The sequence below is a fragment of the Indicator indicator genome, chromosome 30, assembly GCF_027791375.1.
Source record: "Indicator indicator isolate 239-I01 chromosome 30, UM_Iind_1.1, whole genome shotgun sequence".
Classification (NCBI taxonomy): domain Eukaryota; kingdom Metazoa; phylum Chordata; class Aves; order Piciformes; family Indicatoridae; genus Indicator; species Indicator indicator.
This window is the reverse complement of record NC_072039.1, coordinates 1,073,965-1,096,948: the sequence shown is the minus strand read 5'-3', so window position 1 is coordinate 1,096,948 and position 22,984 is coordinate 1,073,965. Positions and strand designations below refer to the sequence as shown.

Here is a 22,984-nt window from a genome sequence, read left to right as displayed (position 1 = left end):
TAATTGATCCTAGCTTAGAAGTATTTAAATTATGTTGTGTTTGCTACACTGGAGAGGCTATATGCTTCTTACTTTGTTTTTGAGTTTGGGGTTTTTTTGGTTGGTTGGTGTGGTTGTGGTTTGGTTTTGTTTTGGTTTTTTTTTGTTTTTTTTTTTTTTTTAATTGAGTGAGCTCAGTGCTTGAAGCTTGGAAGAATTTATAAACTCTTCCAGAAAGTGCAGTTCCCTTAAGGAGTCTCCAAATTGAACTGTGCTGGTGGGTTTTGTTAAACACCATGTTAAACCTCCTAATACGTTTGTTCCTTCTCCTGCAGTAAGTGGGTGCTTAAAGAAAGGTTCATTGACAGCACCATAAAAGCCATTCTGGCTGCAGAGCCATGAGCCTGTGGGCATATTGACAGAGCAAGCTGCTTGCATGCTAAAAGGTATGGCTGGCTGCACAGTGTGACTGCTGCTGTGTGCTCTCAGGATCACAGAACCACAGAATAGATCTGCTTGGAAGAGATCTTCAAGGTCATCCAGCCCAGCCCTCGACCCAGCACTGAAGGGTCAACACTAAATATGTCCCTAAGTGCCAGGTCCACAGGCTGCTTGAACATCTGTGGGGATGGTGACTCCAGCACTGCCCTGGGCAGCCTGTTGCAGTGTCTGAGAACCCCTCTCCTGACTTTAGAGGTACATATGGAGCAGGCAAAGAAGGAGAAATGATGCTTTGCCCACAGAATGAGAGCAAGTGCCCTGGAAATTGGTTTCCCTGGTGCAGTTTGCATGGCAGCGATGCCTTTGGAGGGAAGATCCTGGGCAGGATCTGTGATTTGGCTCCTAGCTGCCAGCTGTGATGTGGCAGTGAGACTTAATGGCTTGGGCAGCCCACCTGGTTAGCAGGCAGCAGCTCTTGGTTGGACATGACTCTGCCTGAGCTTCCTTGAGGTATTTGGCTGGAGGCTGGGCTGTGGGAACATCTCCCCTTGAGCCTGCAGTGCCTGGGAGCTGGCAACGCTGCCAGCAGCCACAGCAGCTGTATGCAAATACGGCAGCAGTCGGAGGCACTTGCTTCGTTTGCCTCCTGCTTTTGCTCTAACAGATGTATAGATTTCAACTGGGTTGAGATGACTCAAATCACGAAAATATTGTGAGGACTCTGGAGTTGAGGGGTCTGAGTCGATGGGAGCTGCAGGACCTGGAAGAATTAGACCACTTAAGTGCCTCAGTATGGATTTTGGCAGGCAGCTGCTGGAGTTGCTGGCCTGGTGATCAGCTGTGCTCTGGGGCAGCTCTTCAGACATTTTTAACTGAGGGAGCCCCACACAGATCTCTGCTCTCAGCAGACCTGCAGCAGTGCAGCCTGTCGTGGTGAGGACAGGAGAAGAGGATGCTGCTCCCTGCTTCACCCAGCCTGCACGCAGCGTCTCTCTTGCTGCATGCCCCTCCCGGGTTTGGGACAGCTGGTGGCCACCTTCTGTTGTGCCAGATTAAAACCCAGGGGCTTGGGTGTGTTTTGGGAAGCTGCTTAGGTTGATTCTCTACTTTGCCCCCGTTTAGTCCACTCTGATTCTCCACTTTGCCCCCCTTTAGTCCACTCTGCTTCACCTGTAGAGCCTTACTCCAAAATGACCTTGAAGGTGTCTTTGCAATTGCAAACCTTCTTCACCACTGTTTGTCTGTGTTTTGGCTGTGGCATAGGATGCTTCTTCCCAGCTGATGGTCTGATGTAAGCAGGGGGATTAATGAAGGCTGTAATGGTCACTTAATGCTGTGCTCCCATCAAGTATTGCTGCCATGGCTCTGATTGTGAGGTCCCTGGGCAGGATGCCATCTCTCTCTCTCTCTTCTCTCTCTCTGTGCCTGTCCAAGGTGAAGTTTTGCCAGTAGCCTGTAGGTTTAGGAGCAGAGTCTTAATTGCTTCCCACTGGGACCTTTGTCCCTACATCACACAGGCACTGCAAAAATCCTGCTCCTAGTACAGACTCATATTGGGTAGTGATCTCCATTTGTGGTCCTGAGCTGTATGCATTGAGAAGGAACTCCGATTTAGACTTCCTAAGGCAGTTTGGAAGCACTGCTGAGCAGCCATCAGGCAGGCAGCCGAGACTCTGTGAATGTCTGGAGTTACCTTCCCCTGCACAAGAAGCTAAGGCAGGGGGATTTAAATAGGTTTTTCCCTCTGCTTCCCTTTTCCTGCCTCTCTACCTTGGCTCTGTAACCCATCAAAGAGTTAAGTGGAGCAGAGAAGAAGGGAGCAGCCCAAAGAGACGTGATATAACTGGTTACAGCCAGGCTCTGGGGCTGTGATCTATTCCTGTTCTCTGGAGGGTGTGAAGTCTGGCTCTGGTGAATTTTACTGGATCTTTAGCTAGGAAGCTTGAAGCCAGATTTTGCTCAGAAAAATGCTGAGCTGGGGCTGGTTTTCAGGAGGTTGGATCTCCCATGAAGTGAGGGCTTTGTGGTGGGGCACGACCCTGTGCTGCTGCGCCCGGGGAGCAGGGGCTGGTTTGCAGGGTGCTTAGGGGAGGGTGTGGGGTGCTACTGCCCAGCCCTCCAGCCCTTACTAGGGGTGTCTGTGGCTGGGCTGCCATTGCTGAGCTGTACCTGCACGAGGGGCTGGTCCTCCCCGGGGTGGCAAACGAAAGACTTAACTGTGGCTGTAGTCAGGAAGATGACCAGGAAGGGCTGTGCTGGACCCAGGCCAGACCTGCTTGTGAAACTCCCAAGGATGGCTTTGGCCATTGCTGCCAACTCAATCTGTCATAGAAAAATCACTTTGTGTGTTCTGCCTCCTGCTGCTGCCATAGCCATCAAGGGAGGAAATGAAACACCAGCCAAAAAATGACCCTCCCAAAGTTAACAGCAAAACCAAAGACAGCCAAAAGCTAGGAGTACAGCAGGGACTGAGCTAACAGTTTCACTTATGAATGGACTGGGAGACTCCAAGCCATCCACAGCACTGGAGGGAGCTGCTTTGCCCCCTGGGGATCCATGCTGCTTGCTTACATTAAAGAGCCCTTTCCTTGCTGCATACCTTGCTGCAACCTGGGTCAGTGCTGGCAGGATGACATTGGCTTAGCCAGGGGTCAGGCACAAGGTATTTGCACTGGTTAAGTCTTGCTGGAATCCTATTTGGAATGCTCAGGCATGTTGGACATGGCATGTAAAGCCCTGCTGCCCCTGCATGGGACTGAGCTCCTCTGGTGCTCTGGAGCTGCAGAGTCTGATTGTACAGCAGTGCCCAGCAGGACATAGACTCATGGAATGGTTTGGGATGGAAGGGACCTTAAAGATCATCTAGTTCCAGCCCCCCTGCCATGGCCAGGGACAGCTCCCACTAGACCAAGTTGCTCAGATCCTCATCCAGCCTGGCCTTCAACGTGTCCATTGTTTGTGCACCCTGCAGCAGTAGTGGGGAAGGAGATGGTTCCTGGAGCCTGCTCTTCCCAGAGAAGGGCCACCAGAATGATCCAGAGGGCTGGCAGAGCTGCCCTGTGGGGAGAGGCTGAGAGCTGGGGTTGCTCAGCCTGGGGAAGAGAAGGCTTAGGGAGACCTTATTGCCATGGACCAGGACAGAAAGGGTGGCTGCCAGGAGCATGGAGACTCCCTTTGGACAAGGAGTGCCATGGAGAAGCCAAGGGGTGATGAGGACAAGTTACTGCTGGGGAGGTTCCCATTGGACTCCAGAAGAAAATGTTTCCCCATGAGCACAGCCAGACATGGGAATCATCTCCCAAGGGCAGCAGTGGAGTCCCCTGCACTGGGCAGTTTGAAGGCTCAGCTTGCCAGGCTGCTGTGCCAGCTCATCTCAACCACACCATCACCCAGAAAGGTTGGAGCAGATGAGCTTTGGGGTCCCTTCCACCCAGGCACTTCATGATTGTGTGAGGAAGGTTGGCAGCTTCCAGTAAACTTTGCCTTTTTTTTCATTCTGGGCTTTGCCTTCCCTTTCCCTCTGGATTTTAATAGCTTTTTGGAACTTGCTGTGAGGATCCTGGAGGCACAGGAAAAAAAAAAAACAACAAAAACCAAACCAAACCTGGAGAATTGTTGCTGATTGTTTGTGCTCTGCCAAAGCAGCCTGGCAATTGAGTTAACAAGATCACTTCCCCTATTACATGAGTTATTGTTGTGTTTAATTAGAGGTAATGCTGCAGTTTGAATGTACAGCACAATAGGGTATCAAATGCAGTTCGGCACAAAGAGCAAAGATGATTTTTTTCCAATTTCAAAGGGATTTAGGTGGATCCATCAGGAATGGGGAGCTGGCAAAGTGCAGGTGAGGAGAGCAGGCTGCAGGCTGCCTGCCCCCACGCTGGCCTGCACGAGGGGGAGAGCTCTGCAGAACCATTACAGATGCATAATTAGTTTAATCTGAAATTAATGCTAATTCCAGCAATTTGGGAGGCAGGTTCACTGGTAGCACTCTGGTCCTCTTCCACCACATGAAGAGGTGGAGGAGGCAAAGCCTTACTGAAGTGCACCACAGCCCAGCTCAGGCTGCAGGGTGTTCTCTGAGCCTCCTGTGTGCTGGTTTGTCTCAGAGCCTGGCTCTGCCCCTTGCTCATTGCCAGTGGTCCTGCTTCCAGCACAGCTCTGGTGGCATGCAGGGCATCCTGGCGTTCCCCACTCTGCTGCCAGCTGCTTTGCCCGGGTCACTTGGTGGCACCTGCACCTTTGGGTAGCTCAGCTTCCAGCACATGTTCCACCTTGCAAGGAGAGCTGCCAGTGCTGTGCTCAGGCTCCTGTCTGTGCTGGGGTGTAAGAACTCCTTCTGTCCAACCACACCATCCAGGCCTCCAAGGCCAGCAGCTCTTCACCAAAACTGCTGAGGGAACAGCAGCAAAAAGCAGTGTGAAGAACAGTAGGAAAACCACACTTAAAGGCATTACCCTGAAGTCAGGTGTGGAGCTGCTGGGCCTTGGATGGCCAGAGCAGAGCAGGAGATGCTGTTGGTATTATGAAATTCTGGGAATTTGGAAAAAGGTTTCATGGACTTGAACTCCTCTTTACTGATTTTTAATAACCATGATGGTAAGGCAGCTTCAGTGGGGGGAAAACACAACAGCACTAAGCAAATGAAGAAGAGCTGGGATGAGAGGACATGGCCTGAAATTGTGCCAGGGCAGGGTTAGGTTGGATATGAGGCGAAGTTTTTTACTGCAGGAGTGGTCAGGGTTTGGCACAGGCTGCCCAGGAGCTGGTGGAGTCCTCACACCTGGAGGTGTTCCAGAAACGTGTGGCCATGGCACCTAGGGATATGGTTTGGTGGTCATGGTGGGGTTGGGTTGATGGTTGGACTAAATGGTCTTGAAGGTCTTTTCCAACCAAAACATTTCTGGGATGCTATGGGGACCTAGCAGTGTTGTGTTAATGGTTGGATTTGGTGGTCTTGAAGGTCTCTTCCAACCCAAAGCACTCAGTGATTGGAAGCAGCACAGATGTTACCTGGCACTGAACTGGAGGCTCTGACTTGGCCAAAGTGCAGCTCCCTCCCCAGGTCTGTTGCTTGCAGCTGCTGTAGCATGGTGCCATGTTTCGAGTGCAACAGGATTCTTGTTTCCAGACACTGCATCTTCAGCCTGTTCTGTGGAGCAGATTTACCTGCTGCACCCCAAACTGATCTAATTGCAGCCTTACCTTGCCACCAGTGACATGCACTGGGGAGCCTCCTTGTCTTGCTAAAGCAGGAAGAGTTTTTCCCCCTGATTCTGCACCACCTGAAGTGTTTGCTCAGTTGCAGAGCATAAAGGCAAATGTATTTTTCACAAGCCAGGGCAACAAAGGCATTGTCACCTTGAATGACTCCTCGCAGGAGTAGTCAGATGTGTTTTGATTAACTGCGACACTGGCAGAATGTACAAACAAAGCAATTCTGCAGCTCCTTACAATTAAGGGACTTCAGAGCCAGCCTCAGATCTGCCTCTCCCCCGTGGGTGCCTTCTGTGGCGGGAGAGAGACACCTTCAGTACAGCAAAGCTGCAGCCCCCCGGGTGCCTGCCTTGTGCAGAGCCCTGCAGCAGTCAGCAGACATCCCTTCTGCTGCAGGTTCCAGCCACAGCCATGAGGCTGGAGGGGGGGTGGTTTCAGAGTGCCCCAGCCCTCTTGGAATCATTCCTGAAACATGGATTTGGGATTGGTTCACACGGATCACTTCCCATCACCCAAACACTGCTGTTCCCACCCCAGGCTCGGAGCAGATGGAGCTGCTGGCTGGGGGACCAGCCCCCAATCTCTCCAGGAGCCCCTTGTGTTGTCTGGGGGAGAGCCTCTCTTGGGAGCAACCTGCAGAGGGCAGATTCTGAGCTCGCAGGAGGAGGTAAAGACCCTCAGTGCCTTTCACTGGGGGCACTGCAGGCTGAGTGGGGGACTTCTGGGGTTTGGGGTGTTTTTTGTTTTTAATTAAAACAATTAAAAATATAAATGAGTTTGTTTTCTTAGATCCCCCACACGTGGTTTTACAAAACTGTAGCTTTTTGGGGGGTTAAAGACCTGCTGATTTTTGTTGTCTGAGCCAAATGAGAAATTTTTATTTAAGCCCACCCCTAATTTTTAAGTAGAAGCTCTTCAGTTGGCTCAGTTCCTTCTGCTTCTGCTCATTTGTCATCTTTAGTGTTTACTAAACAGCATTAAGTGTACTTCATTAAACACTTTTTAACCCCTGGATTTCCCTCCCTGACACAAGCACACCTCTGGGGAGGTGATGATGGAGAGTATCAGAGCAGTAAGGACATCACTGACTGGGCTGAACCAGCAGCCCCTCAGGTGCTGGTGCCCTGGCTCATGCTGAGGGTGCCTGGGGAGCAGCAAGGATGCTCCTCCTGTGCCCTCTCAGCCATTAGCAGTGAGAGGTTTGGGGACTTCTTCTCTGAACTCTGGTGTGAGTGTGCCTGGTCCTGGCAATTTGCTGTGCTTTAAAACCTCTTTGCTGGGTGATTCAATGGCTGACCTACACAGAAGGTGTCCCTGGTGTAGTAAAGTCCTGGAGCTAATGAATGCTTTTATTTTCTAATGAATTTTGAATGCTCCATCTCGTTTGGCTAAGATGTTTGCAGACCTTTGGCTATTAGGCTAACGAGGTGTCTGAGGCTCTGGGTCCAGTGCAAATCTCTGCTCTACTCCATGGGAGCTCGGTGGGAGCAGGACCAGAGAGCTGTGCTGAAGCCTTGCCTTGGAACTCCTCCTGTCTTGGCTAATGGGAGGCTTGCAGGTTAGAGCAGGAGTTGGAGGCTTTGTTTGCAGTTGGTCTGAGTCCCGGTGCAGTTAGCTCATGCAGAGTGGTGAGGCTCTGCCAGCACAGACAAGTCAGCAGCATGCAGCAGTGAGCCTGGAGGTCGTGCTGGGGGAAGCAGTGAGGTGCTCCCAGCACAAGCTGCAGCTCTCCACCTCTGCTGGGGCTGTCCTGGGCTGCAGCTGAGCTGAGTGAGCCTCCTTGCTGGCAGCAGGAAGCACTGTGCTGAGCAGGCTGCGTTTGTCATGTCCAGGTCGTCATGGGGAACAGGCTGGCTTCCAAACCTGCCCCTCTGTCACAACCACATCTCCTGGGCTGCTGGTGATGGTTGGGTTGTGGAAGGTGGTGGGGGCAGGAAAGCGACTCCTGGCTGAGCCTGTGGCAGGTCTGGGGGCACATTGGTGCCATGGGTGGAAGTAGGCAAGGAAGGCTCCTGCAGAGGCAGGGCAGGATGGGAGGACTTGATGGGGCCACACATCCCTTGTGCTGTTCTGCTGAGGGGAATTTGTCTAACAAAGCAATTGAACTGTCTCTTCAGGAGAGCACAGACTGTAGAAGCAGACTTAATTTTGTGCTTCACTCTTGCACCAAAGAGCTGATTTCTGAAACCATTTCCCAGCTCGCAACACATCTCCAGGCATTAAAATGTTGTGAATTTGCCTGTCATTACCAATATTGCCTTTGACTGAAGCTATTGAAACAAAGTGGCCTTTTTTTTAATCTTTTTTTTTATTTCCCTTCCTCTTCAACCTTCAATCTTGTTCCTAAAAGCAGTAGCTCTCTTTTTCTTTCTTTCTTTCTTTTCTCGGTCAAATATAAAAATGATGATAATTTCAAATATTGCTTTAGAATAATTGCTTTCCTCCCTCTTTTGTATGACAACAGAAGCTTGGCCTGATCTTAAATCAGATGCTGGCAGGCAGAGGGCTCTTGACAGCCCTGCAAAATCCTTTAGTTACAAGTCGGCTTTAGCCAATTCTTTATTTGTAAATGACAATTTTCTACAGAAAAATATATGCTTGGGCTTCAATTTTGGAGCCCTAGATTGCAGCCAGGAAAAAATAATTGAATTTTTACTCCATTCCGCCCACCCCCACCCCCACCCCCCCCTTTTCTTCCTAACTTAAAAAAAAACAAACAAAAACTCCCCAAACCAACCCTGGAATAATAAAGTGAAGCTTTGTAGAGTCTGGTTGGAGGCTGATGGAGGGAAAGTTCTGCCCTGGTTCATTTGAGTGGCAGTGGAGATGGGAATGATGTTTAATTTGTTTGGAGGTGTTTGGTGGTTTCTGGAGCTGGCAGGCAGTGGTGACTTTAAAACATCCCTCTGTGGGGTGGGCTGCTGCTGAGTTCTCCCCAGGTGTAAGAGCATTGCCTGCTGTCAGATGAGGCATTCCTTCTCTGCCCAAGCATATGGGGGTGATGCTGCTGCTGCTGTCCTGGATCTGCCTTGGCTTAAGGTGTCCCATAAAGGTCAGGTGCTTTGGGATCAGCCCAGCAAAGACACCACCTTCCCCTGCCATCCTGGGGGTTTGGGTGCCTGGGCTGGACCCTGCCCATCTCCAGGGGTTCCAGATCTGGACAGTTAGTGATTTGATTGTCCTGTGTGGAGGGTCTAGCACCATCCCTTCATCTTGCATGGACCAAAGCCAGGTTCATGTGGCTCAGCAAGAAGAGCTGGGTGCTCAGCTGGGGTCTTGGGGAGCACAAGGAGGTTGCTGAAGGGCCTGATCCAGGCTGTGGGAGCATTCCAGCTGAGCTGTGCTGTGGGGCAGCTGGAGGACTCCGTTGCTGTCTTTTGTCTTTTGATTGTTTATGAAGTAACTGTGCCAAGCTCCTTCTAAACTGACCTGTGGGAGCTTAACCGCATCTCCTGGGTGTGATGTGATTCCCTTTGCCAAAGACATGCACTCTGTCTTTGGGAGAGAAGGAGGGTAGCAGCACATCCCCCTGCAGACAGCAGCTCTGAGGACACCACACTGGACTCCTTTTTCACTCATATTTGCATTGAGAAGCACGATAAAAAACATTTATTAAAGAAAAATACCCAGAGGCTAGAGTTGTTATTGAGAGCCTTTCCTCAGCCATTCCTCAAACCAAACCAAAACAAGACCAAGAAAAATAAAACAAAATAAAGAAGTCTTTAATTGCCCAGAATCTGAATTGCTTTGTAACAAAATCTTCTCATTAGCTGGGTTAGGGATGGCATCTGGAAGGATATTTCTTTCTTCTCTTTTTTTTTTTTCTTTTTTTTTCCCCTCATATTGTTTGCAATGATCTGGTTAAACCTTGTGCTTGTCTTGTAATTTCTTACAGATGGTCACGAGAACAAAGAAAATATTTGTAGGTGGATTATCAGCTAACACGGTAGTGGAGGACGTGAAGCAATACTTTGAGCAGTTTGGCAAGGTGAGTTCCTGCCCAGGGCAGCACTGCTGGCTTGGAATCTTTATTGCTCCTTGGTCCTTTCCCTTTCTTCTTTTCAAGTGCTTTATAGAACAAAAGTGCAGCGAGGTTCAAGAGAGGGCTCTGCCTTCTGCCCTTCAGTCCTGCTCTGTTTGTGTACAACTCAGCCAGCACTGCTCAGTCTCCAAGGAGTGAAGGATGCTTGGGAGGTGAACTTCTTGTGTGTGTCAGGCAGGGCTGGAGTCCTGGCTGAACACTTACACAGCACTCAGCCTTCTGACTCTAGGGGCAAAAGGGGCAGGTCAGGGGTGTTTGAGAGAGCTCCTGGAGTTATGGAAATGCCTGAAGGAACCTCCAAACAGCAGGAGAAATAGTCACAGGAATGTCCATGAGAAGGAATGGATTGAAGCTTGAGGAGAGGAGATCTAGACTGGAGATGAGGAAGAGATTCTGTAGTGAGGGTGGGGGGAGACACTAGAACAGGGTGCCCAGGGAGGCTGTGGATGTCCCCTCCCTGGAGGTGTTCAGGGCCAGGCTGGATGAGGCCTTGAGCAACCTGGGCTGGTGGAGGTGTCCCTGCCCATGACAGGGGGGTTGGAACTGGATGAGCTTTAAGGTCCCTTCCAACTCAACCCATTCCCTCAATCTATGATTGCCTGAGGACACAGCAGGATGTCCCAAAGCAGAGCAGCTCCCATTCCTTGTAGCTGGTTTGTTTCTTTGCTCTGCCTTGTCCAGGCAGTGCTTTGTGGAGGGCTGGGGAGGGGAGGTGTGCTGGGGAGGGGAACTGTGCTGCACTGATCCTGGTTTTGCAAACCATTCATTTTATTTTCACTAACAACCTTCGATTCTGGCAGGATGTTTGCAGCCTGCTGAGCCTTTTATTAAAGGATTACAGCAGCTTCTTGGATCTTTCTTCTGTAGTTACTTCTAATTGCAGAACTTCTCTAACCTGTATTTTTGAAGTTAATAATAGTTTCAATGGAAGTGCTTTGCATATTGTCTGGATGCTGTCTTAATATAGTCTTTTTAATTTCACCATCTGGTGGTTTCATGCTTGCAGTTCTGCAGGCCCTGGGAATGCAGACTCAGCCCAGGTTGGGTTTTTCAGCTCTGGCTGCTGATTCGGGACGCTTGGGTTCTGCTCCCCTACTCTGCCTTCCCTCAGACAGCTCAGAGCAGCCTGGCAGTGCCACAGGCACTGCTTGGGGAATAGCAGGAATTGGTTTGTTTCTTTTTCTTTTTTTTCCCCCAAGCCTCTTAATTTGAAGACTAAAAAACGTAAAGTGCTGACAATAATCACACAAGTTGTGATCCAGGCTGGAACCTGGCAGCAGGGCTCTGGGGTATGTCCTGCTGAAGCTGTGTGGTCCAGTCCTTAGAGTTCCACTCCTGTAGGACTGAGCTTCACAGGGCTTGGTGCTTGAGCTGCCAGGTGACCTTTGCCAGTTGCATCCCTGTTCATGCTTCCCTCTTCCAGCTTGTGAAAAGGAGATGAGTTTGGTGAAATTGGTGTTGTGGAGGAGAGGCTTCTTGTCTGTGTCACCCTGCCTTGACCTTGCCTGCAGGCCTTCATGTTCCCTCTGCTGCACTTTGCTGTTTAGCAGCTGAGATGGTTTGGTCTGTGGGGTGTCCTGGGGTTGTGAGAAGGTGTGGAGCAAGTTTAGGACACTGGGGAATGGGGACTTGTGATCCAGCTAAATTAGAAAAGTCATTGCTAAGCTGCTGTGGGTGGGATGCTGCTTTCAGATATGACCCAGGACTGACGCTGCAGGACTTTGTAGGAGCTGCTTCCTTCTCCATTCCACTTCCCAGCCTTTCCTTGACTTGCTTGCTGCAATTGCAGACTCTTTGTGGTGGGGACTGGTGCTAGGGCTGTGCAGTGCTCTCACAGAGGGCTTGCTCTCCCTTGCAGTGCCAGCAGTGCACAGTGATGGGCTGGCAAGGTGTGCCTTGGCTGGGTGCTTCCTTAAACCCAAGAAAATTGCATTACATAATGAAGGTGTGGAGGAGCTGCCCAGGTTTGATAAGAGCATCTCAGGTGACTTGCTCTTTGAAATGCTGAACTTATTCATTGGTGTGGAAAAAAATTGCTTACCTACTGCTGTGATTCTTGAAATCCTGTTTGTACTTGCTGCAGAGAAGAGCTTTGCAACCCAGGGAGGTTGTTTTGGTTAGTGGAGGTAGGTCTTGGAAATACAGGAGGTGGTTGAACAGCTCCCAGCTCTGGAACTCACTGCTTTAACTGGGTTGGCAGGAAGGAGCCTCAAGTGCTGAGGTTGAAACTGCAGCTTCTTGAGAACTGAATGCCAGGACCACCTTCTCCAGTAAAAAGGAGACTGCTTGAATCTGCCTGCTTGACCTCTCCAGTGCAAATGCCTGCCTGTTAGAGCCCCAAAATCCATGGCAATGGTCACTCCTGAGAGTTTGATGGTGAACTTTTGACAGTGGGAGTTGTGTGTGGACAGCAGTTTGGCACTGGGGCTTCTCCTTCCAGTGGTTTCAGGGTGCAGGATCCACAAGAGGAGGATGTGAGGAGGCTATAGTGGGGGAAAAAAGACCTCCAAAGGAAGCCATAACCATTTATAATCAAAAGAAAAAAACAAAAAGCAGCCATTGTCTCACAGCCTAATCCTGAGGGTCTAAGGAAGTAGTTTCTGTGCTCCTCTGCTCTTTCAGTCAGAGAGGTTTCAAACATTCTTGCAAACAAAATAAATTGACTGTCTGTGTTAACCCATCTGGGGCCTGCAGCACTGCCCTTGTGCTGACCTGTGGAAAGCTGGTTGTTAAGACCCAGGTTTTAAAGCAATTGAAATGAGAAAGTGTTAGAAGTGAGGAGATCCAAAGGGAAGGGGGTTGGGGCTGTGCTCTCCTCCCCTCTGCAACAGCCACAAGCACTGGGTCCTGGCTGCAGGTCCAGCCCTCTGAAGGGGTAAGCAAAACGGTGCTGGCCAAGATGAGGATGTGTTGGAGTGTTGAAAGCTTCTGGTATCATGTAGAAAAAGGGAAACCAAACCAAGAAAGCAGCAGCCTCTTAAAGCTCCCTGGGAGGAGTGTGACCAGCAGAGGCAAGCCCTGGGTGCTGAGGAGCTGCACCTCTCCGTGGCCATGGATGTTGTGCAGCCTTGAAGCTGCGAGTGCCTGGTGCTGAGGGACTGGGGAGGGTTGGGTTTGCAGTAGGTAAGGCTCCCTTTGTAGAGCTCCTGTGAAAACCAGGGAGTCCTCCTGGTGCTGCCTGCAGTTACACTTCACATGGTGAACTGTGTAATTAGTTTGGAAGACTTCTGCCTAGTCATTGGTTTATCCTAATCAGCTTTGGCTTTTCCCAACAACAAAGTGAGCTTATTTTCCTAAGCTGAAACAACTCTGCTCCCTTTGTTCCTCTCTTTTATTGTCTCATTCCTTTCATTCTGTTTTACTGCCAAAGTTTTGTTTCATTAGACCTACAAGTAATTTCCAATCCAGTGGGCTGCTACAATAAGGCCTTTATAGCTCAGCTGCCCTGGTTCCCATGTCCCTTCTGGTCTGGAGCCAGGACTTGCTGTTTGACATGAGATTTTAACCCTTTTGCTGCCCCAGCTCTCAGCCCCCACGGTCCTTGAGGGAAGTTATCTTGGTGTGGTGCAAGCCAGGCTTGGGATGGGGCTTGGTGAGACCTCCTGAGGAGCTTCTGACTCCAAACCATGGCATGTGGCCATTAATTGAGACGTTAATAGGGCTGGGCTCCAGGTACACCTTTGGAGCCAGTCATTGAAACAATCCTGAGTGAAAATCTGATTAGTGCAATGTTATCATCAGTCGTGGTGGGAACAGTCCTGTGGTCAGAAGGGCCATGGTGGCCTTCCAGCCCCTGTTTCCAGAGTAATGGTGAAGGTAGTTGGAGCTGCCTTGAGCCATTGGATCAGCCCATGTGTGAGCTGCCCCTGTAGAAGAGCCCTGTGCTCTCCTGGGGGACAGAATACCTTGAAACCCAGCCTTGGGTTTGGACAAGAATGGTGATTTTGATTTAAAGGAGCTGTGTGAAATGGCTTTGTGGGCAAAGGAGATCTGTGCCTGTTCTGTCAGGCTGCTGGAAAAGCAGTGCTGGTGGTGGTGGCCCCAGCTGCTTTCCTTCTGAGAATCTCAAAGCAGGGTTTGGGGTTCGGTTTTGGTGGTGTTGCTCACAGCAGTCCATAAATTGCTTTTGGGGAAGCGGGCAGTGGTGGTTTTGTTTGGACTTTTCAGATGAAATGGGAGCAGAGCAGTGCTCATTAGTTTGGTTTTGTGCTCTGGCTTGCCATGAGGTCCCTCAGACTGTGGGCATATCCCAGCTTTGCTGGGAATAGGCACTTTGCTCAAGGATGGCTTCTGAGATTGGGAAAATATGGAACAAGAGAGGATTGCTGAATTACCTCTCTGGATCCTCAAGGTTTTGTACAGTCCCTTGTTATTTCCTGTGAGACACAAGCCAGACCAGTGCAGTAATCATCTCTAGTTCCTGATGGCTTTCTTTTTAACTTCAGCTTTTGAAAGCTTGTAATTTTCTCATCTCTTCCTTCTGCAGCCATGATTTAGTGTCTGGTGGCAGTTCAGCAAGTGAGAGAGGAGTAACTTCTGGAAGCCTGTGGAGACCCAGGTGCACCTGAGCAGAGCCACAGCACTGCCTTGCAGGGAAATAAAGCTGAGGGCAATGAGGCTGTGGGCAGCAAAATGTGAGGATGAGAATTTCCTTCTCTGGTTGTGCAGTGTCATGCATTATACCCCAGGCAGCAGTGCCAAGAATGACCAATGTAACCATCAGGAAAAACCAGCTTCTGCAGTAAAGCCCTCTGCTTTCTCCCTGGGAGTGGGGACAGACAGGGCAGGAGGTGGGATCCACACGGAGGATTTCAGCCTAATTGGGTGCTTTACATAACTTCCTACAGCCTTTCTCCTCTAACAGCTGTGAAAATAGAAATCAAGAAGACAGGAGAGCAAACTCCTCCTGGTTTGGCAAGGCTGCCTGGCTGTGAATGAGTTAATGCACAGTTGTAGCATGGAGCACTGCTGTGGTTTGCTTTTCCCTGAGACCTCGAGTGTGGCCTCTGAAGATGTTAGTACAATAGAGTTGTTAGCATGAGAAAAGGAGAGAAGGTGGCTCTCTCCCTGTGGGTTCATTGGGGGGGATTTGGAAGGCTGTGTGGAGCAGAGGGGTGAAGACCAGAGTCAGGAGGTGCAAAGAATTTTGCTTGTGTGGAAGGGAAGGGCTGAGTTAATTTAGCCTTGGCATAGAGCTTGAGTTGTATTGTTAGGTCTGCTGGACATTGAGATGTAGATTTGGTGGTCAATAGGATACATGGCTGGGCTGCTCCTGCAGGGCTTGCTTTGCAGCCAGCTCATCTCTGGGGTGATGAGTTGTTAGCCTCTCACAAGGCTCAGCTCTGGATTTCCAGGTTCAGTGTTTGTGACTTGGTTGCATTTACTGATAGGAAGGGACAAACCCCAGGCTCTTGTTTGTGTTCTGGTCTGTCACAGAGCTCCCAAACCGTTTGTAATAGGCACAGACATGGAGAATGTGTTGGCATTGTGTGGATTGTTCTCTTCCACAGCCATTCTGAGCTCCAGACCTGCTGCTGTTGTGTTCTTCTGTCTCAGTTACCTGGGGGTCCCTTGGGAGAAGCTGCTTAATTAGAGTCATTGCATCTCCTTACAACAGTGCAAGCAGTGGGCAAACACCTTAGGGGTTTTGCAGCTTCTGATAAGTTTTGGACAATAAACCTCACAACCTGGGTGGGGCTGCTCTGTTACAGCATCCAGCCTTGCTCCCACTGCTGCCTCAGCCCTTTGCTTCTGCTTTAAAGTCCCATCCTTGGTGTATTTCCTGATTCCAATGTTCTGTCCATGATATTTCAAAGGATAACGAGTGTCCCTTTAAATTTTCCTTTGGCATGTGACAAAGGGATCTGGGATCCAGGGGTCCCTCATGGCCTGAGGCACTTGTTAGTGTTTCTTCTCCCTCCCACGCTGGCTTTTTCCTTCCTTTTCCTTTTCCTTTTTCCTTTTTCCTTTTTCCTTTTTCCTTTTTCCTTTTCCTTTCCCCTTTCCCCTTTCCCCTTTCCCCTTTCCCCTTTCCCCTTTCCCCTTATCCCCTTTTACCTTTCCCCTTCCCCCTTTTCCCTTTCCCCTTTTCCCTTTCCCCTTTCCCTTTCCCCTTTCCCCTTTTCCCCTTTCCCCTTTCCCCTTTCCCCTTTCCCCTTTCCCCTTTCCCCTTTCCCCTTTTCCCTTTTCCCTTTTCCCTTTTCCCTTTCCCCTTTTCCCTTTCCCTTTCCCCTTCCAAACAAGCTGAGGAACTCAGTGGCTGCTCCAGAGGGTTTCCATCCTGTCACTGAGCAGTGGTGCACAGGAAGTCAGTTTTGAGGTGGTTGTAGTAAGAGCCCCACTCTGTGGAAGTGGTTTTGTTCCAAATGAGACCTTGGTTTCTACCTGGATTTTATGATTAGGGCAGGATTTGTGGCCGAGGAAGCTGTATCAGAGCTCAGCAGAGCTCTGAAGTACAATTTGATTTCCTTTTCTCCCCTGGTTAAGTGTAGTGGCAAGGAAGCTTTTGTGCTGGAGCTCCATAACCCCTGTGAGATTATGGAATCGTGGTGGGGAGCTGGGGCCTCTGGCATCTGTCTTCTGTTTCCCACTGTGCCACCCACGTGCTGCCTGGCTTTGGGCAAGCTGCTTTATCTCACCTTACATTTCCTTGCCTCTCTTGCTGAGTGAGCTCTGAAAGGCATGGGAAATGTCAGTGTGCCAAGGCTGCTGTCGCTCACTGCCTGCACCAGGGTGGACTTTGCAGCCTGAAGAGCTCTCCCTGGCAGCAGGGGCAGAGGGCTGAGGCTGGGTTGGTGCTTGGAGCACCAAAGCTGGTTTGGGTGTCCTTGGGGCAGCTCTGCTGTAGGTCCAGCTTGAGCATCCCAGCTCCTAGAAATTGTTAAGGGCAAGACCTTGTAGCAATAGGATGAGGGACAATGGTTTGAAAGTGGAACAGGGCAGATTTAGGTTGGACATCAGGAGGAAGTTCTGCACAAGGAGAGTGGTGAGACACTGGAACAGGCTGCCCAGGGAGGTGGTTGAGGCCCTGTCCCTGGAGATGTTCAAGGTCAGCCTTGATGTGGCCCTGGGCAACCTGCTCTGCTTGGAGGCGTTCTTGCTGAGTGCAGGGGGATTGGACGAGATGCCCTTTGAGGGTCCCTTTCAACCCAGTGCAATCTGTGACTTGACCTTGAAGGTCTTTTCCAACTGAAATGATTCTGTGATCCTATGAATATCTCTCTTAGGAGAAGTGAAGTATTTTACTTTCTGGGCAGAAAACATGCCTGAACACATTCTGGTGGAAGTAGAGTGGTAGCTGAGCATGGCAGGCTGGTCAGCACCAGTCCCATCATTACCCACCCAGCCCTGGCAGGCAGATGAGTGCAGTGTGGCACAGTCAGTGTATTTATAAATACAACAAGGGGGACAAGGGCAAAGTAGCTCAAATGCAGAGCCAATTAAGCTAATCTAAGCAGAATGAAGATTAACAGCCCCTTAATCTGAAGGGTACCTCAAATGCATGTGGCCAGTTGAGAGCAAACAAATCTCTCTGCCAGGGACACCTGCAGGGGGCTTGGGGTGAGCAGGAAGGTGGCAGCGGTGTTGGCAACTTACTGTCCAGGGCAAAAGGTTGTTGAAATAGTGACTGGGCTCCGAGGAGTGCTGCTGCAGAACATTTCACAGAGCATCACACCTGCTTGCTGTGCTATCAGCACTGGGAAGTCTGGAGCAGAGTCTTGGGTGTGTGGTGCAGAAGTGATTGCTCATAGAAAGAGTTCACATTCTGCAGATTCTCTTTTCACAGCAGCAGAAAACCTGGCAGGGCTGTGGGAGGAGAAGCTGCTTTGTGCTCTCTTTCTTCAGATGAGGTGCAGTGCCCAGCATGACCTTCCCTGCTGCTCCTAAAGCTGAGAAAGGCTGGTCTGAGATGAGCTGATAATGCATGTCCAGGTGCCACATCTGCACCCCTGTTCCAGGACACTGGTTTAAATGGGAGCAGATCCGAGCATGTGTAAGGTTCCCCTGTGAGCATCTCCCTGTTTCAGTGCTGCCATTGGAGTGTTTTGGGGCTGGGCTGTGGAAGGTGCGGGGTTGTGGAAGGTGCTGGGCTGCAGGCTTAGTCTGGTGGTGTTGGTTGGAGAGGAGGGTGTGCAGGGGACCCCACGGAGGTGATGCTCCTTAGGCAGGGACACTGCTGTGTGAGCTGTGGCTCCAGGAGAAGGTTCCTGTGCTGCCTCTGTTGCTCTGATGAGAGGTTTAGCGAGTTCAGATCTGTGCCATGTTAATTGTCAGGACGGGGAGGGTGGGAGCAGATTTCACCGGGAGCAATGGAAGAGATCCAATGAATTTCCACTCTGTTTCCCAGCTTGGCAAACCAGCACTTACTGTCACTTTGCATAAATAGGTTTATTTCAGAGGGTCAGCCGTCAGCACTCCCCCTCTCCCCCTGCCGGCCCACCCTCCCCTGCAGGATAGGAGGCCGAGGAGCATTTAATTTCCCCACCAGCAGGTGCTTGTCATCCATCTGAGGATAGCTGCCAACATCTGGTGCAATTGCCTCAGCAAAGGCCGTAACAAGGCGGCCTGCAGCTCGCAGGCAGGCAGAGCACTGCCTCTTTAATGATAACAAGCTGTTGGCTTCCCCTCCGAGATGAATTCATCTCACAGATGTTTGTCTAGTTTTGGCAATCTTATCACTATAGCTTTGGTGATTATGCTCAACTGGAGACTATTACTATAAAAGAAGTTGGAGCTGGTTCCATTTCCCCATTATTTATTTATTTCCCCAGTTACTTCTCTGCTCCCTGGCTGTCATTTGTCCCAGCAGCTCCGGCACTGCTCCCCTTGCCCTGGTGCCCCTCGCCAGCTGTCCACCAGCAGCCTTCTGGTTTGAACCCTCTCTTTCACTCTGCCTTTGCTGGGATTGCTTGGCTCTCACCCTCTGCTCTCTAATAACTGCAACACACTTCATGCTTTCTGGATGCTCCCCTGTGGACAGGAGCACACTGGTGACCTTGGCAGGGGTTTGTCATGACAATGTACAACCATCTTGGCAGTTGGTTTTGGGGCCCTCACTCTAAGAAGGATGTTGAGGGGGCTGGAGTGTGTCCAGAGAAGGACAATGAAGCTGGTGAAGGGTCTGGAGAACAGGGCTGGTATGAAGCAGCTGAGGGACCTTGGGGTGTTTAGGCTGGAGGAGAGGAGCCTGAGGGGAGACCTCATTGCTCTCTACAGCTCCCTGAAAGGAGGTTGCAGTCAGGTGGGGTTGGTCTCCTCTCCCTAGTCTCAGGTGATAGAAGGAGGGGAAATGGCTTGAAATTGTGCCAGGGGAGGGTCAGGTTGGAGATTAGGAAAAGTTTCTTTGCTGCAGGAGTGGTCAGGGACTGGAACAGGCTGCCCAGGGAGGTGGTAGTGTCCCCATCCCTGGGGGTGTTCAGGAAAGGTGCGGCCATGGCACTTGGGGACAGGCTTTAGTGGCCATGGTTTGGTGGCCATGGTGGTGTCAGATGAATGGTTGCACTTGATGGTCTTAGAGGCCTTTTCTAAATCAAAAATTCTGTGATGGTGTGAAGCATGGAGACCTACAGGCTGGGGACTTCAGGGCTTGTTTGCTGTGGTTTCCTCCTGTGCCTGTTGGTGCTAGTGCTGTTGTGTTGGTTTTAAGGAGACGTTTTCCTCCTGAGCGTGGGGAATTTAATTCTGGTAAATAGGATTTATTTTTGGAAACCTGCTTGTGAATAGGTGACTCATGGATGAATGAAGATGTGTCACTGGTGGTGGGGACACCATGTATATAATTTCTTAGGCTATAAATAGATGTCAGTCCAAGGCTTGGTGACATGGGCATGCTTTGCTCTCGTTAGCTGCAGAGTGGCTGCTGAGGAAAGCATGTAGAGTGTCAGTCTCTCCTGCTGGAGCAATAATTTCTTCTGATGCTTAAGGAGCAGACATCAATAGCTTCATAAAATGCTGAGAGAGCCTTAATTGGCACAACAGAAAGCGGAACTTGGGCACATTCCCCTGCTGCTCTCAGGAGCCCTACTCGGATCACATCTCCCTGTTGTAGAGGAGCTGAGCTGGGGAGGTTGGGTGCTTGTCACAGCCTAAGGGTATCACTTGCAGGCTCCTGAAGCCCAAGTTTGGTCACTTCATGTGTGCACTTCTGGTGCTGAGGGAGATTTCAAGCTAAACACTCAGTGTTAGAGAACACTGATTTTCAGATCCTGGAAGTGACAGAGATTCACAGAATGGTTTGGGTGTGAAGGAACCTTAAAGATCATCCAGTTCCAACCCCCTGCCTTGGCAGGGACACCTCCCACCAGCCCAGGCTGCTCAAGGCCTCTTCCAGCCTGGCCTTGAACACCTCCAGGGAGGGGGCAGCCACAGCCTCCCTGGGCAACCTGTTCCAGTGTCTCTTCACCCTCACTGTCAAGAATTTCTTCTTCATCTCCAGTCTCAATCTCCCCCCTTCCAGCTCAAAGCCATTGTCCCTCATCCTGGCACTCCCAGCCCTTGCCAAAAGTCCCTCCCCAGCTCTCCTGCAGCCCACTTCAGGTACTGGAAGGCTGCTCTAAAGTCTCCCTGGAGCCTTCCCTTCTCCAACTCTCTCAACCTGTCCCCATAGCAGAGGTTCTCCAGCCCTCTGATCATCTTCATGGCCTCCTCTGGACTCTCTCCAACAGCTCCAGGTCCTTCTTGTGCTGGGGACACCAGAACTGGAGACAGTGCTGCAGGTGGGGTCTGAGCAGATCAGAGCAGAGGAGCAGAATCCCCTCCCTGTCCTGCTGCTCTCCCTGCTTTTGATAGAGCCCAGCACATGGTTCCTCCTCCCTGTCTCTGATGCTAAACTGGTGAGGTGTTGTTGATGTTTGCTCAACACCATTTACCCACCAACACAGCACATATGGTTTAATGTCTCTTTTTTTCTGCCCCCCTCCTTCTGCTGTAGTTACAGTATTATTAAAAATCCATTACATTTTAATGTACATTATAAAATATGTGCTCCTGTGAATGTGAGCACAGATAATTATTGCTGATGAATAAACCAAAAGGACAAGTGTGGAAGAAGTTCATCCTGCAGCTTTCAATTTCCATTATATATATCTCCTGCAGGGGCAATCGTTGTGATGTTGCAGCTGGTTGTAAGTGTGGCCTGCCTCTCCCTGGAGAAGGATGATGGCAGTGCAGCCCTGAACCAGCACAAGTGCCAATGTTTTTTGTGGGCATGTTTGTAGATAAAGGCTTTACCAGGGGAGGCAGCCCTCTGGAAGGGAGAGGATGTGGGGAGCATTGCAGCACAGCAGCAACTTTCTGAGTTTTTTGGGGTTTTTATGTTCACAGAGTTATCAGCTTTGTGGAATCTTGGAAAGTAACCCAATTACTTCTCCTGAAAATAGCCAAGAAATCCAGCAAGGAGCAAGGTGTCTCATTGCTGAAACACCACCAGGAAGCCAGGCAAGCTCCTCCTGGTTTCCAGGGCCTGAAGCAGGCAAGGGAATCATTAAAAATAATGCATTAGAGTGGCCATAAAGTTTCATGCAGCATCTAATGGTCCAGAGGGGCCTCACCTAGTTTCCCATATCTGATCCATACAGAATGGTTCCAGCTTCTCATTAACTTGCCCACAGTGCTGGATCTGCTTCTCTTCAACACCCCCTTCAGGCGCCACCTTTTCTTGCCAAGCATTTTCCTAACAAGCAGCAACTTAAATATTTATCCTGCTCATCTCCTGGCCCCCACCAGGCAAAAGAAGTTGTTGTCCTCTCTGTTTAATTTCCTATTCCTGAATGCTTTGGACAAAACCCAGCTCTGGCAGGGTCCAGCCCTCTGGCTGAGAGGACTTCCCTGGGGTTCTCCTGCTCAGCTTTTAAGAGCGTGTTTGCACCCAGAGAGTCAGCCCTGGTGTAGCACAGAAGCTCTTGCAGGGCCCTTGGTCTCAGCAGCAGCAGCACATATCCCCTAGCTAGCCCAAATAAGAAAGCCAAGTTATCCAGAGGCATCCCAGAGATCCCCACGGAGTCCTTTGTGCCTGTTCTGTGTGCTCGAGTGCCGAGGCTAACGCTGCTCAGGGTTTGGTGGCTCCTCCATGCTGACCTGGTGGCCATTTGCCCTGGAAAGACATCTTCCAGGGCTTCTCTCACTGCTGGTGAGAGCTGCAGCTGAGTTTAGGTTGAGGACAGGTGATCTTTTGAGCTGGTGTGGTGTGCTGGGTAAGTCCAGGAGTAAAGAGGAGGAAGGCAGAGTGATGGCTGTGCTGGGAGCATGGTTTGGGAGCTCAGCTCTGTGCACATGGCACTGATTTGCTGTGTTATTTTGGTCTCCTTCAGGTCCCCACCCCAAATCTGGGGCTGATAGTGTGGCTGTCCTCTTGCTGCTGTAGCTGCAGGCTGTTCTGAGAGGAGGGAGTGTGTCTGTGAGCAGCACCTTGCTGTGACCTTGATCAAAGTCACAGTGCTGCTGTGATACCAAATGATGACAAATAAATTCACCTTCCTACAGTTTAGTCTGGCTGGCTTTGTTCCTCCATCCCTATCCTCCCTGCAAAGGATTTTGTTTACCTTTCCTGAAATGGAAGAGGCCCTGCTACATGCTCCTCTTTCAAAAATAAACCTCTGAAAAGGAACACAAAAGAGAGGGAACAAAAATCAGAGGCTGTCTGATAATGCAGAGCAGGCACCAGTCTGCAGCTCAAGGCAACTTGAGCCAGGGCTTTGTTTAAGCCTAACACAAATTCTACCATTTTTGGATGGTTTGAAACTCTCCTCCTCTCCCTCCTGCACTTTTCTGAAAACAGCCAGAAAAGAGAAGTGCAGTCAAAGTTCTAGAAGTAACAGCCAGGGATTTGCATTTGGAGGTTTTAAATACTTCCTTTTTCATCCCTGCTGTCATCATCAGTTAGATTTCTGCTCCAGAGTTCACAAAGTCAGGTAGGTGCTACAGAAAAGCTGCATTTCATTTGACCTCCTGACTGTATTTTGACTATAAAAAAGTAAAAATGTCTGACAAAGACCAGGGTGCATCACCTCCAAGCCCAGCAACAGATCCTCAGGCTGGGAGAAAGCAAAGGGCTGATAAAGAGAGGAAACCTTTGTCTGGTACGGAAGGGATCTGCAGTGGTTCAGCCCAGGGGCTGGGGCTCAGCTCCCTCCACATGCTGCTCTTTGGGTGTGCTGCTGTTTCAGTGAGGTTTTGGTGTGTTCCACTGGAAATGTCTTGTTGCTGTGTGGAGCTTGGGGAGCCTGCCTGTCAGAATGGCAGTGAGCTCTGGGAGTGAGCAGTGCTGGCTGCTGCTGGGATCTGGATTCATTTACTTGATGGACTCTG

The 22,984-nt window shown here is 50.3% G+C and overlaps 1 protein-coding gene across 3 annotated transcripts in view; it reads left to right on the top strand.

The window, feature by feature from the left end:
• The window catches only part of MSI2 (musashi RNA binding protein 2), a 238,913-nt gene that overhangs the window by 75,889 nt on the left and 140,040 nt on the right, over window positions 1–22,984 (top strand). For all 3 annotated transcript variants that reach the window (XM_054394139.1, XM_054394138.1, XM_054394140.1), the window contains exon 6: window positions 9,533–9,625. In XM_054394139.1, coding sequence (XP_054250114.1) covers window positions 9,533–9,625 — 93 coding nt within the window. The remainder of the gene's footprint in view (window positions 1–9,532; window positions 9,626–22,984) is intronic.